General features: G+C 31.2%; 2 protein-coding genes across 2 annotated transcripts; both read left to right on the top strand.

Annotated features, from left to right (window-relative positions):
• Positions 1 to 2,056: 2,056 nt before the first annotated feature.
• LOC100919998 (olfactory receptor 4K14-like) lies at positions 2,057 to 3,018 on the top strand. The gene has a single exon (XM_003759148.2). It carries the CDS (start codon positions 2,080 to 2,082, stop codon positions 3,016 to 3,018), a length of 939 nt encoding a protein of 312 aa, XP_003759196.1. The 5' UTR covers positions 2,057 to 2,079.
• Positions 3,019 to 12,933: 9,915 nt separating this feature from the next.
• Positions 12,934 to 13,893, top strand: LOC100920260 (olfactory receptor 4K2-like). Its single transcript, XM_023495640.2, has one exon. The coding sequence runs from the start codon at positions 12,955 to 12,957 to the stop codon at positions 13,891 to 13,893; it is 939 nt and encodes a 312-aa protein (XP_023351408.1). The 5' UTR covers positions 12,934 to 12,954.
• Positions 13,894 to 14,835: the final 942 nt, after the last annotated feature.

Below are 14,835 nucleotides of genomic sequence, written 5' to 3'. Positions count from 1 at the left end.
ACCTTGTGCTAAGTTTTGAAAGTTTTATTTGAATGAATTTGTTGAACTAATGCCAGTCTCCCAAGTATTTAAAAAGAAAGCCTATTGGTAACAAGGATAGAAAGAGAGATGAAGGTAATAATGATGCAGTAAAGGCAAACAAACATCAGTAAAGATTCCAACATTTAAAGAAGACGTGGTAGAGCTCAATTTATCTTCTGTGGTTGAATAGGCAGCTTTTTTTCCTTTTTGATCCAAGCCACCTTGATATAATTAATTAACTAATCCCTTCTCAACAATAGTAGAGATTGGTATTTGCCTGCAGTTTATAATCTTAGAGCATTTCCTGAGCACTGATAGGTTAAATAAATTTCTTTAATGCCTTTTAAGTTCACATATAGTAATAATGTGTAGTTATTAGATTTTAGGGTACTGAATGCTATCTATTTTTGAATGAAAAGTTTAGTTCATTTTACTGAGTAATTGATGTATGATTTGTACCTGACACAAATTTAAGATTATTTATTTTAAATATATCATTTTACAGATAGGACCCAAAAGGTTAAGTGACATTGTCAATGTCACACAAGTCTTTAGTAATAGAATTGGAGTTTTGAACTTTTCTGATTTTGAAACTTTCTATTTATATCAAATTGCTATTGAATTAGGTCAATTAAATTTTAGGCTTCATTTACTGATATATTTTAATTATTGATTATTCCCATATATCAACCATTTCAGGATCATGTCAGGATCTTTATTTTGCTCAATCAACTAATGATTATTTATTAAATATCTACTTTAAGTCAGACAAGTGGATACAACTATTACCATGCTGATTGCATTTTAGAGTTCTTTAAGATGTTGGATTAAATAATTTATTCTGCATTTGTATAATAATACAAATTTGTATCTTTTCTTGCTAAATCTGATGATTGACTTTACTTACTGATCTGCATTTATAATAAAAAAATCATTGAATGTTAAGTATGAATGGGATATTTGAGAAATGATCTATCTCAAGGATTTCTCAATTATGTTTTGTGTATGTGTGTATTTTTAAGTCTCCTTGGCTTTTCTGGTACCTCTTGGCTTTTAGCAAAGCTTCACATAACTATCTATTGAATATGAGAGGAAATAAATTCTAAAATCTTCCACGTATAAAAATAATAACACAAAATAAATATGGTAATTATTCATAAAATTGAATTTTATGGTAAATTTAGCATTAAATTTAATTTGAAAATGAAATATATATTTTATTAGCATATACATTTAGTATGATGAAGTTGTTAAATACAGTTAAATAAATTAGTGTGAACCATGATTTTATTTCTTGTTAACTAATACTTTTATTCTCAGTAAGGTTTTTAAAATAAATATCTGCTTGTGATGACCAGCCTCCAGTTTATTTTTTGCCTTGCATTTGCTTGAAAAAAGGTTTGACAATCTTGATCCACAGAGATAATTTTAAAAAAATATGCTGATTTTTAAAATTAAGAATGAGATATCCTTTTCCAAATTTTTGCCAAATATTTAACTTCATTGGTTGAATAACTATCTGGAGTTCATAAGAATTCAATCAAATCATTTTTAACTTGGTGAAATTTGCTGATATTGAAAAGCTCATACTGAAAAGGGGGCTTCTTATCTGGACCATCTTCACTTAGTTTTAATTAGTTTTCCTTCAATTATCTCACTCCCCTCCAAGATGTCTTCCTTTTTTCCAGCCTACCTCTACTTCTACCATTTTTCTTCAATCCGTAATTTTTTAAATAAGTTAACACTATTATTTTTGGATTATTTTAACGAAATAAGAGAAGATATTTTTCAAATATTCTATGTATTCCTTTGATCAAATGTTTCTTTTCCCTTGTGGTATGTATATCTCATATAGGTTGAGAACCCCTAATCTTTCAAATTATATTGCTATATATATCATTGCATGACTGGTTTAATCAATATAATATTTGGTTTATATTTTTGTGAGAGAATATGTATTTGAGCATTGAGGATAGAGAATTAAGATATTTTAAATCCTAATAGTTATTTTTTTCTCATTTTTTCCAGGAGGATTTGTAGTAAAGACTTGTTGAATGAATGGCTGAAGTAAATCATTCTACAGTGTCTGAGTTTGTGCTGTTGGGACTTTGTGATTCCTGGGAGCTTCAGATTTTCTTTTTTCTTTTGATCTTGGTGCTCTACTTAATCATTGTTTTGGGTAATATTTTTATTGTGATTTTAGTTATTACTGACCCCCATCTTCATTCTCCTATGTACTTCCTGTTGGCCAACCTGTCTTTTGTTGATTTGTGGCTTTCCTCGGTTACTACTCCAAAGATGATCACAGACTTGCTCAAGGAAAATAAAACCATTTCCTTTGGAGGCTGTATGTGTCAGATTCTCTTTGTTCATTTTGTTGGAGGGGGTGAAATGGTATTGCTTGTGGCCATGGCCTATGATCGCTATGTAGCCATATGTAAGCCACTCCATTATATAGCCATCATGAGCCAAAGAAAATGCATTTGTCTTGTAATGGTCTCATGGATTATTGGATTTGTGCATTCTGTGAGTCAATTGGCTGTGATTGTTGAGCTGCCTTTCTGTGGCCCTAGAATAGTAAACAGTTTTTTCTGTGATATCCCCCTGGTTATTGAGCTTGCCTGCATCAATTCCCATTCCCTGGGAATCTTGATGAATTCTGATAGTGGTGTTCTTGCTATGACATGTTTCATTCTCTTACTGATATCCTATACTTACATCCTACTCACAGTTCGCCATCATTCCAAACATGGGGCATCCAAGGCCCTTTCCACTTGCACTGCTCATATCATGGTAGTGGTATTATTTTTTGGACCATGTATTTTTATCTATGTGTGGCCACTTAACATAACATCAGTAGACAAATTTCTTGCTGTATTTTATTCAGTCATTACACCTCTTCTGAATCCAGCCATTTATACATTTAGAAACAAAGAGATGAAAGTTTCTCTGAGAAAATTTAAAAGTCAGTATGTGAGTCTTAGATGGAATTTGTAAATTTTGTAATTGGTAGTTCCATATTTTACATCTCAGTAGATCTGAGATCAACGGCTACAAGCATGTTGCATAGAATTTCCGGTTTTTGATTTGCAAATAAAAGTTTTCAATATCACCATCAACAAAATTAGTGTGTTGATAATAAAATTAATAAATGATAGTCACTGTTATCATATTATTCATTATTACATTATAATTTATAATATATAATTTAAATATCAGTTCCTGCAAGCTGATTTTATCTGGTTCTAGCACATTCCTGCAGATAGTCCAAAATATGTAAGAATACTTAATAATGTCATAATAATTGAATATTTGAAATCTTTAAACTACATAGCAGGAAAAGTTTTCAAAGAATAGAGAGCTAGCAAAAAAGTAGCAACAAACCCTTAAAACAATGTTATATGTCATCTTTGTTATTCTATCTTCTAATGGTGTTGTACGAAAAATACTTTCAGTGTGTTTACAGATGATGCATCTATGCCTCATTATTCATTTAATCATAAAAAGCAATTTTTAACTACACCCATATCATAATTCACAGAAGAAAAAGCATAAAATATTGAATGTTAAATATAAATATAGTACATAAAATATGTAAGAATAATAAAACTGAATCTTGTGCTTGAACTATATTTATGTAAATCCTATAAAACATGATAGGAATAATAGAATGATGTTGATGATGATGATATTGGTACTAATTCAAAATTTTTGTAAGTAAAGTTGCTTAAACATCTTAAAATGTCCTGAGCATTTTATTAAACATATTTGAAGGAATACAAAAATATCTCAAGTATAGACTTAAAAATATCATTATGATGTTATTCTAAAAACTAAAACCATGAAGGAAAAAATAAAAATTAATTATGTTATATGAATGAGGTGAAATAGCAATAACTGACACAGAGGGATTGGATAGGGGAGGAAAACTGATAGTTCTGGAATTGTACTCATATTAGAAATGGGTTAAAGAGAGAACAATATACAAACACATATAGAAGGATATAAAAGGTTCTAAATTTATAGAGGAATAAGAGGAGGAAAATATGAGATATGGGAAGGGGATATAGAAGACTGTGTAAATTAACAGGAGTTGGATAAAGAAGTAGGGAAATGATAGGGAGAGAAGATAAGGTAAGCATTTTTTGGGATTAGGTAGGTTAAATAAAACCAAGGCATGGTAGTGGATAGAAGTAGAGCAGCAGGGTCAGCAGAGATGATAAATAAAAGATACAGACAAATATAATGATGATGATTAGGAATAGGATCTATTAGAAAAAAAAACAGGGATTAATAATAATGGATCTTAAAGTTAAAGCTAAAATAGATTTAGTGTAAAAGAGAAAAATAGGGAAACTACATTATATTAATATTATTTTAAATTATTTAAAATAACTAAATAGTATAAGGTTGGATTATTGCTTTGGTATAGAATGTGGAGTTGGTAGATTTAGAAAAATGTGCAAAGATTTGGGTTTATGAATGATGATGTCATCCATCTTCAGAGAAACAGAGGACAAACAAATGCAATGTGGCCCTACATAGATGTATATGAATGTGTGTGTGTGTATACATATATATGATTATAGATATGTATGTATATCTGAATACAAATTATACAGGTTTTCTTGAATGGAAATTTATCTCATTTTTGAATTCTCTCATGTTTTCCTGTGCACATGACATTTTTTCTTTTTCTTTATGTTGTTTTAAAGAAATAATTCTTCAAAATTTTAATTAAATCAGAAAGTATTTGTTCTTTGTTGTTGTTTGCTTGTTTTTTTTTTTTTTACAAGAAGGCTGATTTATGAGGCAAAAATATCACTGGATTGATATCAGTAGACTTAGCTTTGCAGATTTGTCCATAATCAGATATGTGAATTTACCTTTTCTTTAAAATAATATTGTGAAAGTCATCTAGTCTCTCTGATCCTCAATTATCTCACCTATAAAATAATTTGCTAATATTAAATGACTTCTTTTACCATTTGACAATGGCTATTTTTCATTTATTTGTTCTAATATGGGGACTGACACAATCACATTGCCATTAAGCTTATAGATGTATATAAAGAATGGTTCCTTCCAGTACTTGGGTAATCTTTTATCAATGTGGATTCTGTGCTGGAATTCCCCCATCTCAGTGTTTATTGAGCATACATCTCCAATGTTAAAACTTGCTTGTAATTTATCACCTGAGGGTCATTGAATAGGGCTATTACTGTTGAACTAGATTATTTTTATGTTTGCTTAAACTTTTGAAATTCTATGGGTATCTCAAACTGGATTGCTAAAGGAAGAAAGTTTAATAGAGAGAAAATCTTTTGCCAGACATTTAGATGATGGATTGGCAGTAACTCAGAGAAATAACTGCAAAGAAAGGAAAAAGAAAGAATAACACAGTTAATTGCATTTGACCTAAAATTTCTTATTCATCTAGGATGTATGATTTAAGGTATATTTATCAGAGAGTGATCCTACATTCTTTTTAGGGAACACGTAAGAAGTTTTATGTGCCTTCTGGGAAGATGAGTTGGATTGCTCATGTATGGTATTTCTGATTTTATTTTGACTAGAGCTAATTGGATACAATGAAATTTCATGGATGCATGTTTGAAGTTTTTTTTGTGTTACCCTAGACTTCGAAGGAAAACGGGGGTCATAACTGGAACTTAGTAGGTTTTCATGCTAGAAGACAGCAAAAGCTAACAGGATGACTTGTACAGAGAAGATATTCAATAAATATATGCCAAATTAAATCAAAGTGAACTGAATTTAATGGTAGCCCAAATTGATAATATTCAAGAAGAATGTCATTGACATGATAGTATTACTGTGGTAGTTCTATTAGAGTGATAAGTGGGAAAAGCAGAGGATAAAGACTCTCACAAACAAAAGGAGAATATCACAAATTTTGTCCTTTTTACACTCTATTTTGTGAGCCATTGAAGGGGAAATTGTATAAAAATCTACCTGCCTATCTATGCAGTACTCTAACTTTCACAGATTAAGCCATTTAACATCTACCATGTTTTCAGGTGAAACCTAGATTTTGGGCTAATCTCATACCTAAGCTAAGGAAACATAAGTGTTATACTTGTATAATATGGGCACTGTTTTGATGCAATCTTGCTTTTGAATTTATTCACTTGTGCAGGGCATTGAATCTTACTTTGTTTTTCTGTGACTAAACTCTTTTTGTTAACTAGGAATGAAAAATAAATCTGTCATTTATTTTTCCATCACAATGTCTTCAATTCAATTCAAGTCAATACCATACAATAATGTATTATTTATTAATATGCAATGCTTCCTAGAATATTATTCAGGTACATGATCAAAGTACACAATCACTATTTCTGAGACCAGATGTGAGAACCGAGTTAGCACCCTTGGATACTTTGGAATCACCCAGAATCAGGATAAGCAAAAGTCCTTGGTCTTTATTCTTGGTTGAAGTGAGAGAAATGGACACAGGAATCTCCACACCTCTGCTCTTCATCTCCCAGCCAGAAGTCACTCTGGCTTGTTTTACTCCACCTTCTAATCCCTCTTCCAATTCTCTGTATACACCAACAGATCAAGCCAGCATAGAATAGTGGGGCGGGCCATTTTCCAAGCATATGCTAATATTGTCCAATCGGTGGTTAGCCTGAAGTGCTCGGTTGTCTGACCTCAGTGTATGAAGTCAAGAGTTTCAGTCCTTTACAACCAGATGTTCAAATAGCTTCCCCTTTTTTAAAATGAAGGTAATGAAAATAGATAGATGATAGAAAAATAATAAATTTATGTCATTTACACTGATAAAATCATATCAGTTCTGATGCCAAATCATTTCACAATGGCAAAAACTTTAGTGCCAAGAACTTTTTTTTTCCTGGATTTTCAATAACTATGGCTGTACCACTTGCCAGACAGTTATCAAACTGCATCTCCAAATGGTTTCTTTCTAAGATGATGGTTGCAGGAATTGGACTGCAGGAATAAACATTCCAAAGGCTTTTGAGTAATAATCTCTATGAAGATCCAAGGAGAGATAGTGATGAAGATGTTGGTATTAGTTTGTTTTTTGTTTTTTTCTCTAGATAACTATGCTATTTCATTCACCTAGGCTGCTTTGCTTCCAATGTGGAAGAAAATTGGCATTTATGAGGATGGTTGGTCACTTCTCCATAAGAGCAGTTTCCTTTAAATGAGGGCAAAAGACCTGGAGTTGAAGAAGGACTGTAAGTTTGTTGATTCTGGACTTCCCAGGCTTCTGTAATTATCAATTGATCAATTATTGCTGGTGAAAATGAGGAATGTAATTCCTTTTCTATAATTATTTCTTCCCTCAGTGATGGTCTTGTGGGACTGTCTTGGAAGCAAGTCTGGTGAGGCTTTGCAGTCACTACTGATACAAAAGCTTCAGATACCACCATCACCATCCTTAAGTCCCCAGCACTTAATAAAACTCTACAAGACTGCCTTTATTTTCTGGCCTGATTCCTAAGATGTCCCTCAAGCTAACAAAGTTGTGAGCAGGACAAAGTTTCAGAGATTTTCACATCTGAAAGCCTTCAAGAATCTATGTAATTGTATTCTTTTAGAAGTACAATGGATGTTAAATTCCAGTACAGAGCATTTAGAATACACTTGGTACAAAAACAAAGAGGATGATTAAAAACATGCAAAAATACATTTTACTTAGAAGATATTTGGAGAAAAATAATTATTCAGTAACACTGAAATTTCTTAAATGAATCCTTTTAATAAATACCTTAAATTAATACAAATAATTTTATGAACTGCTCAAAAAAGTTATGTTTAGTTTTGTACTCAGGTGCTTGTAGGGAATTTATAGACATAAGCTGTTATATGATTTCTAAGTCATATTTGACATATGACTAACTATCAATTCACAAGCAGGTTTACTTGTTGGAAACTGCCAGTTTTCTTGGTATATTATCTGTTACATATGATCTACTCAATTTTTTTTCTGCCATATGTGTCACATCATCAAATTTCAATGAAAACTCATAAATAAAATCAACTTGTTGCCAAAGATACAGAAACAAGTTAATTAAATTAAAATTATCAGTCTACTTGTTAACATTATCAGTCTCTTGTTAACATTAAAGACAAAAATATGTGGGGAAAGTTATAGTCACTACCCTCAAGTATCTTACAATATAAGTTGGATAAAGAGATATGACCAAATTGCAAATAGAAAGTGATAGGCATGAAACACTCTTAATGGTGATATTAGGAATTTTAGAAGATAAATTAGTTTTTCTACTTTTGGTGGTGGGAGGGATGATCAAAAAATCTTGTTTTTCTTTTTTCTTTTTTTTTTGCTGAGGCAATTAGGGTTAAGTGACTTGCCCAGGGTCACCAGCTAGGAAGTGTTAAGTATCTGAGATTTGAATTCAGGTCCTCCTGACTTCAGGGCTGCTGCTCTAGCTACTAAGCCACCTAGCTGCCTCTGATTAGGAAAATCTTGAAAGATATTGTCTTGAGAAAGAGAAAGATTCTAGCAAATGGAACATGTGGAGGAAGTGCATTCTAGAAATAATAGACAAAAGATGACATTCAGGGAAAGAACTTTTAAAATATTGCTTATTTGGAGGTTTTCTATTTAGATTCAATTGTTTTTGGTCTTGAATTTTGAGAGATGATTTGCCAGTTGATACTATTAACCTAAGGAGCCTGAGGCATAATGAGGTCTCAGAAGATTATAGAACATGAATCTTTTCCAATGACCTTATTCCCTGATCTGCCCAGAACATGATGGGAAGTTTTCCAATTTACTACAGGACTACATTATTTACCAACATGAATATAATATATTCTACACTAAGGATGATGGTCATTGAAAGCTAAATTTTACTTATCAAGACTAGTTATCAGTTATTCTCCACAAACTTGTAATCAAATGAGACTGCATATGGTAAGCCATGTCTGTTATTTTTCTACCTCTATAGTTATCTCCTTTTTTCTTCCCTTCCTTATATTAATACGAATTAAAGATGCCACTCTATGACAGTTATATAGCTGATAGGAAAGAGGCAATCATTTACCAGGAATATAGGATAGAGCTTTAGAATATTGAGTGTATGAAATTTAGAAGAGAGAAGAAAGATTTGGTTCATTTTTCTATTTTTTGATTCTTGTAATTTACTATTCCCAATGTTTCTACTTTTTTGGAGGTGTGAAGGGAGAGAAAGAGATTGGCCCATATTCACAGAATGGTAAAAATAATACTAAGCAGCACAAAGAAACTCATCTCTCTTCAGTAGGATTTATCTAGTCTCTCCAGTTATTAATGAGGTAGATTCATTTTGCAGTTTTTCATTTGACTTAATTCTTTGTATCTTGGAAAATGCTGTTTAAATTAAAGGAAAATAGTTGTCTTTAAGATATTTTTTTGTTTTCTTTCTCATTTCTCAATATCTCCTGTCTTGGAATTAGTATGAAATAAAAAAACATATACATATGTATCCATAATGCCAGCCTAGATTAAGGAAAACTCTTAATAAAGGAATATTTTAAAAGAAACTTAATAATATGGTTTTTAATATTTCTATTACTTTCAATATTTCAAAATTCAATATCCATAGCAGTATTAATTTTAGTGTTTCTTGTAGTTTAATTATTGGAAATGGAATTAGAAAATTTTGTCAAGAAATTTTAGAAACATTTGATAACTAGATATCTGTTAAGTGCCTATTGTGTTTCAGGTTGCTACAATGAGTAATAAAATATCCAGTGACTTGTTTTAAGCAATAAATAACAATGGTTAAATATTCCAAATCATAAGTATTGGGTGCTCCCAAACATCTTGAAAACAATAAATTTTCTTAATTAAACAAAACATTGCTTCTATAGAATACATTTCTATATAAATTTGTTAAGAATATTCTTTTTTTAATGGCTAGAGCCTAGATGATTTTTGACCATGCTTGTTAGAAGTATTGGGAATAATGACTTAGAATGAAACAATGTACTTTGATGGAAAGAATATTAGTTTAATAACAGAAAAACTGAATTTGAGTTCTTGTCCCATCACTTTCTATGTGATATTGGGCAAATCCCATTAATTCTCTGGGCTTTAGTGTCCGTGCCTATAATAGGAGGATTTGGAGAATTTGGATTAAGGTGCCTAAAACATCTAATTTCTTTCGCCTATAAAATTTAATAATTCTGATTCTTCCCTTCTGAAAACTCCTAATACCTTAGATAATAAATATTTGTACATAAAATAAATGCCAAATAATTTCTTTCTCCCAGGACATCTATGTGCCATTTATTTTCAACTTTAAAAATTCCTTTAACTTTATATTATATGGAGAAAATGTTTTTGGAATGTTCTGAGATTTTATTGTATGGCTATTTTCCTTTCAGTCAATGTAAATCCCTCTTCCTCCTCACCTCCTGAATGAACTCTCTGTTAATTAAAAGGAGTTAATTTTTAATAATAATTGAACTCATCCTTTAAAAAAAAAACAACCTCAGACTGAACTACTTTAATCTTGTGAAAATCATAGAATTATTTATTTCATTTCAACAAAAGCCTGACGGTCTAGGGAGGACAGTAGATCGGGGAGAGATGGAAAATCTTTCTGCCCTAATTTTGAGAAATCATGCAAAAACTTTCAAATAATCATTTTACCCTTTTTTCTTACCATTCAAGAAGATTATTAATAGCTTAATGAACAGTGATGACATAATTTTTCAGTTCTTCTAACAGCAAGGAGAGTTTCAATCAATCAATAAGCACTTATTAATCACTTACTATGTACCAGAAGCTGTGGTAACTATTGAAAAGTTTTACTTGAATGACTTTGTTGAACTAATGACAATCGCCCAAGTTTTAAGAAAGACATCCTATTGGTAGCAAGGATTGAAAGAGAGTTGAAGATAATAATAATGCACTAAAGGTAAATATCAGTAAATATTCTAACATTTAAAGAAGACATGGTTGAGGTCAATTTATCTTCCTCTGTGGTTGCTTAGGCAGCTTTTTCTTTTTTCATTTTCTTCCAGACCACCTTGATACAATTAATTAATCAACAACAGTAGTAGAGATTGGTACTTGCCTGCCGTTTATAGTCTTAGAGCATTTCCTCAAGCTCTGAGAGGTTAAATAGATTGCTTTTATGCTTTTTAAGTTCATATATAGTAAGAATGTGTAATCATTAGATTTTAGAGTACTGAAAGCTATCTACTTTTGAATGAAAAGTTTAGTCCATTTTACTGGTAATTGATGTGCAATTTCTCCTCTTATGGATCAAAACATCATCACAAGGTAATATGACTTGTACCTGAAGCAAACTCAAAATTGTTTATTTTAATTATTATCATTTTATAGATAAGGAAACTGAGGACCCAAAAGGTTAAGTGATAGAGCCAATGTCACACAGGTAGTTAGTAATAGAACTGGAGTTTTGAACTTTTTTGTTTTTGAAACTTTCTATTTATATCAAACTGCTATTGAATTAGATCAATTAAATTTTAGACTTCATTTATTGATTTTTAGTTATTTCATTATTTTAGTTATTTCAGGATCATGTCAGGATCTTTATTTTGCTAAATCAGTTAATGATTATTTATTAAATGTCTACTCTAAATCAGACAAGTGGATACAACTATTACCATGCTGAAATCTCAAATTGCATTATAGAATTCTTTGATTAAGATGTTTGATTAAGTAATTTATTCTGCATTTTTATAGGAATCTCTTTGTAACTCTTCTTGCCAAATCTAATGATTGCCTTTCTTCATTGCTCTGCATTTGGAATCACAAAACCATTGAATATTAAATATGGATGGGATATTTGAGACTATCTCAGGGATTTCTCAGTTGTGTATTTGTATGTGTGTTTTAAGTCTTCTTGTATTTTTGGTACCCCTTGGCTTTTAGCAAAGTTTCACATAACTATCTATTCAATATGAAAGGAAATAGATTCTAGAATTTTCCATATATAAATCTAATAAGACAAAATAACTATTCATAAAATTGAATTTTATGCTAATTTTAGGATTAAATTTAATTTGAAAATGAAATATATATTTTATTAACACATACTTTTATCATAATGAAGTTGTTAAACACAAATAAATTAGTGGGAACCATGATTTTATTTCTTGTTAACCAATAGTTTTATTTTCAGTAAGGTTTTTAAAAGAAATATCTGCTTGTGATGATCAGCCTCCAGTTTATTTTTTGCCTTGCATTTGATTGAGAAAAGGTTTGATAATCCTGATCCACAAAGATAATTTTTTTTTTTTTTTTTTTTTTGCTGAGGCAATTGGGGTTAAGTGACTTGCCCAGAGTCATCTAGGAAATGTTAAGTATCTGAGGCTAGATTTGAACTTAGGTAGTCCTGATATCAGGGCTGGTTCTCTAACCACTGTGCCATCTAGATGCCCTTAGAAAGATCATTTTTAAAAAATGTGCTGAAAGCCTAATATATTTTTATAAAGAATGGGATATCCTTTTCCAAATTTTTGCCAAATATTTAACTTCATTGGTTGAATAACTGGAGTTTCTCATTTTCAAAGAAGTTCAATCAAATCATTTTTAACTTGATAGAATTTGTTAATTTTTTTCTAGCTCATAATGAAAAGGGATTCTCATCTGGATGACTTTCACTCAGTTTTGATCAATTTTCATTTAACTATCTACTTTCTCTCTACCTGGTATCCTTTATTTTTCCAGTCTACTTCTACTTCTACCATTTTCTCTTCAATTCATTTTTTAGAAACCAGTTAACACTATTACTTTGGAATTATTTTAATGAAATAATATATTGCTTTAATCAATATAAGATTTAGTTTTATATTTATGTGGAAGGATATGTATTTTGGAAGATAGAGAATTGAGATCTTTTACATTTTAACCACTATTTTTCTCATTTTCTCCAGGAGGATTTATAGTAAAGACATGAATGAATGGCTGAAGTAAATCATTCTACAGTGTCTGAATTTGTGCTGTTGGGACTTTGTGATTCCTGGGAACTTCAGATTTTCTTTTTTCTTTTGATCTTGGTGCTCTACTTGATTACTGTTTTAGGTAATATTTTCATTGTTATTTTAGTTATTATTGACCCCCATCTTCATTCCCCCATGTACTTCCTATTGGCCAACCTCTCTTTTATTGATTTGTGGCTTTCCTCTGTCACTACTCCAAAGATGATCACAGACTTGCTCATAGAAAATAAAACCATTTCCTTTGGAGGCTGCATGTGTCAGATTTTCTTTGTGCATTTTATGGGAGGGGGTGAGATGGTGCTGCTTGTGGCCATGGCCTATGACCGCTATGTAGCCATATGCAAACCACTCCATTATATAGCCATCATGAGCCAAAGAAAATGCATTTGTCTTGTAATGATTTCATGGACTATTGGATTTGTGCACTCTTTAAGTGAATTGGTTGTGATTACGGAGCTGCCTTTCTGTGGCCCTAAAGTAGTAAATAGTTTTTTCTGTGACATCCCCCTGGTGATTGAGCTTGCCTGCATCAATTCCCATTCCCTTGGAATCTTATTGAATTCTGATAGTGGTGTTCTTGCTATGACATGCTTCATTATCTTATTGATCTCCTATACTTACATCCTATTCACAGTTTGCCATCATTCCAAACGTGGGGCATCCAAGGCCCTCTCCACTTGCAGTGCTCATATCATAGTGGTAGTGTTATTTTTTGGACCCTGTATCTTTATCTATGTGTGGCCACTTAACATAACATCAGTGGACAAATTTCTTGCTGTATTTTACTTAGTCATCACACCTCTCCTGAATCCAGCCATTTATACATTTAGAAACAAAGAGATGAAAGTTTCTCTGAGAAAATTTAAAAGTCAGTATGGGAGTCCTAGGTGGAATTTATAAGTTTTGTAATAGGTAGTTCTAGATTTTACACCTCAGTGGATCTGAGATCAATGCAAGCATGTCGCATACAATTCCAGATTCTTGATTTGCAAATAAAAGTTTTCAATAGTCGCATACACAAAATTGATGTGTTGATAATAAAATTAATAAATGTTATTCACTGCCATCATATTACTCATTATTATATTATAATGTATAATACATAATCAAATAAATGTCTAACTCTAGAAATTTAATGCCTATTCTCCATGAAGAATGTTCCATAATGACTTGTTTTGATGTCTCAAAAAATTTCCATCTATCCTGATAAATCCTTATATGACTAGACTTTATCTCTTACATGATAACAGTGGATTCATTGAAACAGCAATTGCTTTGGTGACTCTATTCATCCTGAAATTGAAGATAGAATGTAAGCTCCAGGGACTATTTCGTTTTTGTCTTTGTGTTCCTAGCACTGAGTTCATCCCTTGGTTTACAATAGAAATTTAATAAATGCTTGTTGATTGGTTGATTGAAGTCTTGTATTTAACTTCTGTTATAATTGGGATCTTGAAAATTGTTGGTGACTATGATAACTTTGTCAAATTTAAGTGACTTTTGGATAACTGGAAAAATAACAGAATCAATACATTTTCCTTTTTAGCTTTCCCTCCCAGCCATGAAGAAAATGGAAATTTTTTAAGGGGAAGAAAAAGGCAATATAATAGACAACAAGGAATGTACAGCTTGTAGTTGTCATTTTAAAATGTTTTTACTCATTCAAAAAGAATGAAATAAGCCTTTCCACTTCCCTTACTAGTCCCTCCAGTTTTAAGCACAAAATATCTTATAATTGCTTTCTTATCCATTTGACTGTGATCTATGAATTGTCTGTGAAGTCTAGTTATCAAAAACACAATTTGAGAAAAGAGCTGTTAGAATACTTGTTTGTTTCAACTT

The sequence above is a fragment of the Sarcophilus harrisii genome, chromosome 2 (genome assembly GCF_902635505.1).
Source record: "Sarcophilus harrisii chromosome 2, mSarHar1.11, whole genome shotgun sequence".
Taxonomy (NCBI): domain Eukaryota; kingdom Metazoa; phylum Chordata; class Mammalia; order Dasyuromorphia; family Dasyuridae; genus Sarcophilus; species Sarcophilus harrisii.
The sequence above is the reverse complement of the archived record's forward strand: the minus strand, read 5'-3'. Positions and strand labels throughout refer to the sequence as shown.

Excerpts from the sequence above, each read along its gene's own strand:
- LOC100919998 (XM_003759148.2), top strand. The coding sequence starts at position 2,080 with ATGGCTGAAGTAAATCATTCTACAGTGTCTGAGTTTGTGCTGTTGGGA.
- LOC100920260 (XM_023495640.2), top strand. The coding sequence starts at position 12,955 with ATGGCTGAAGTAAATCATTCTACAGTGTCTGAATTTGTGCTGTTGGGA.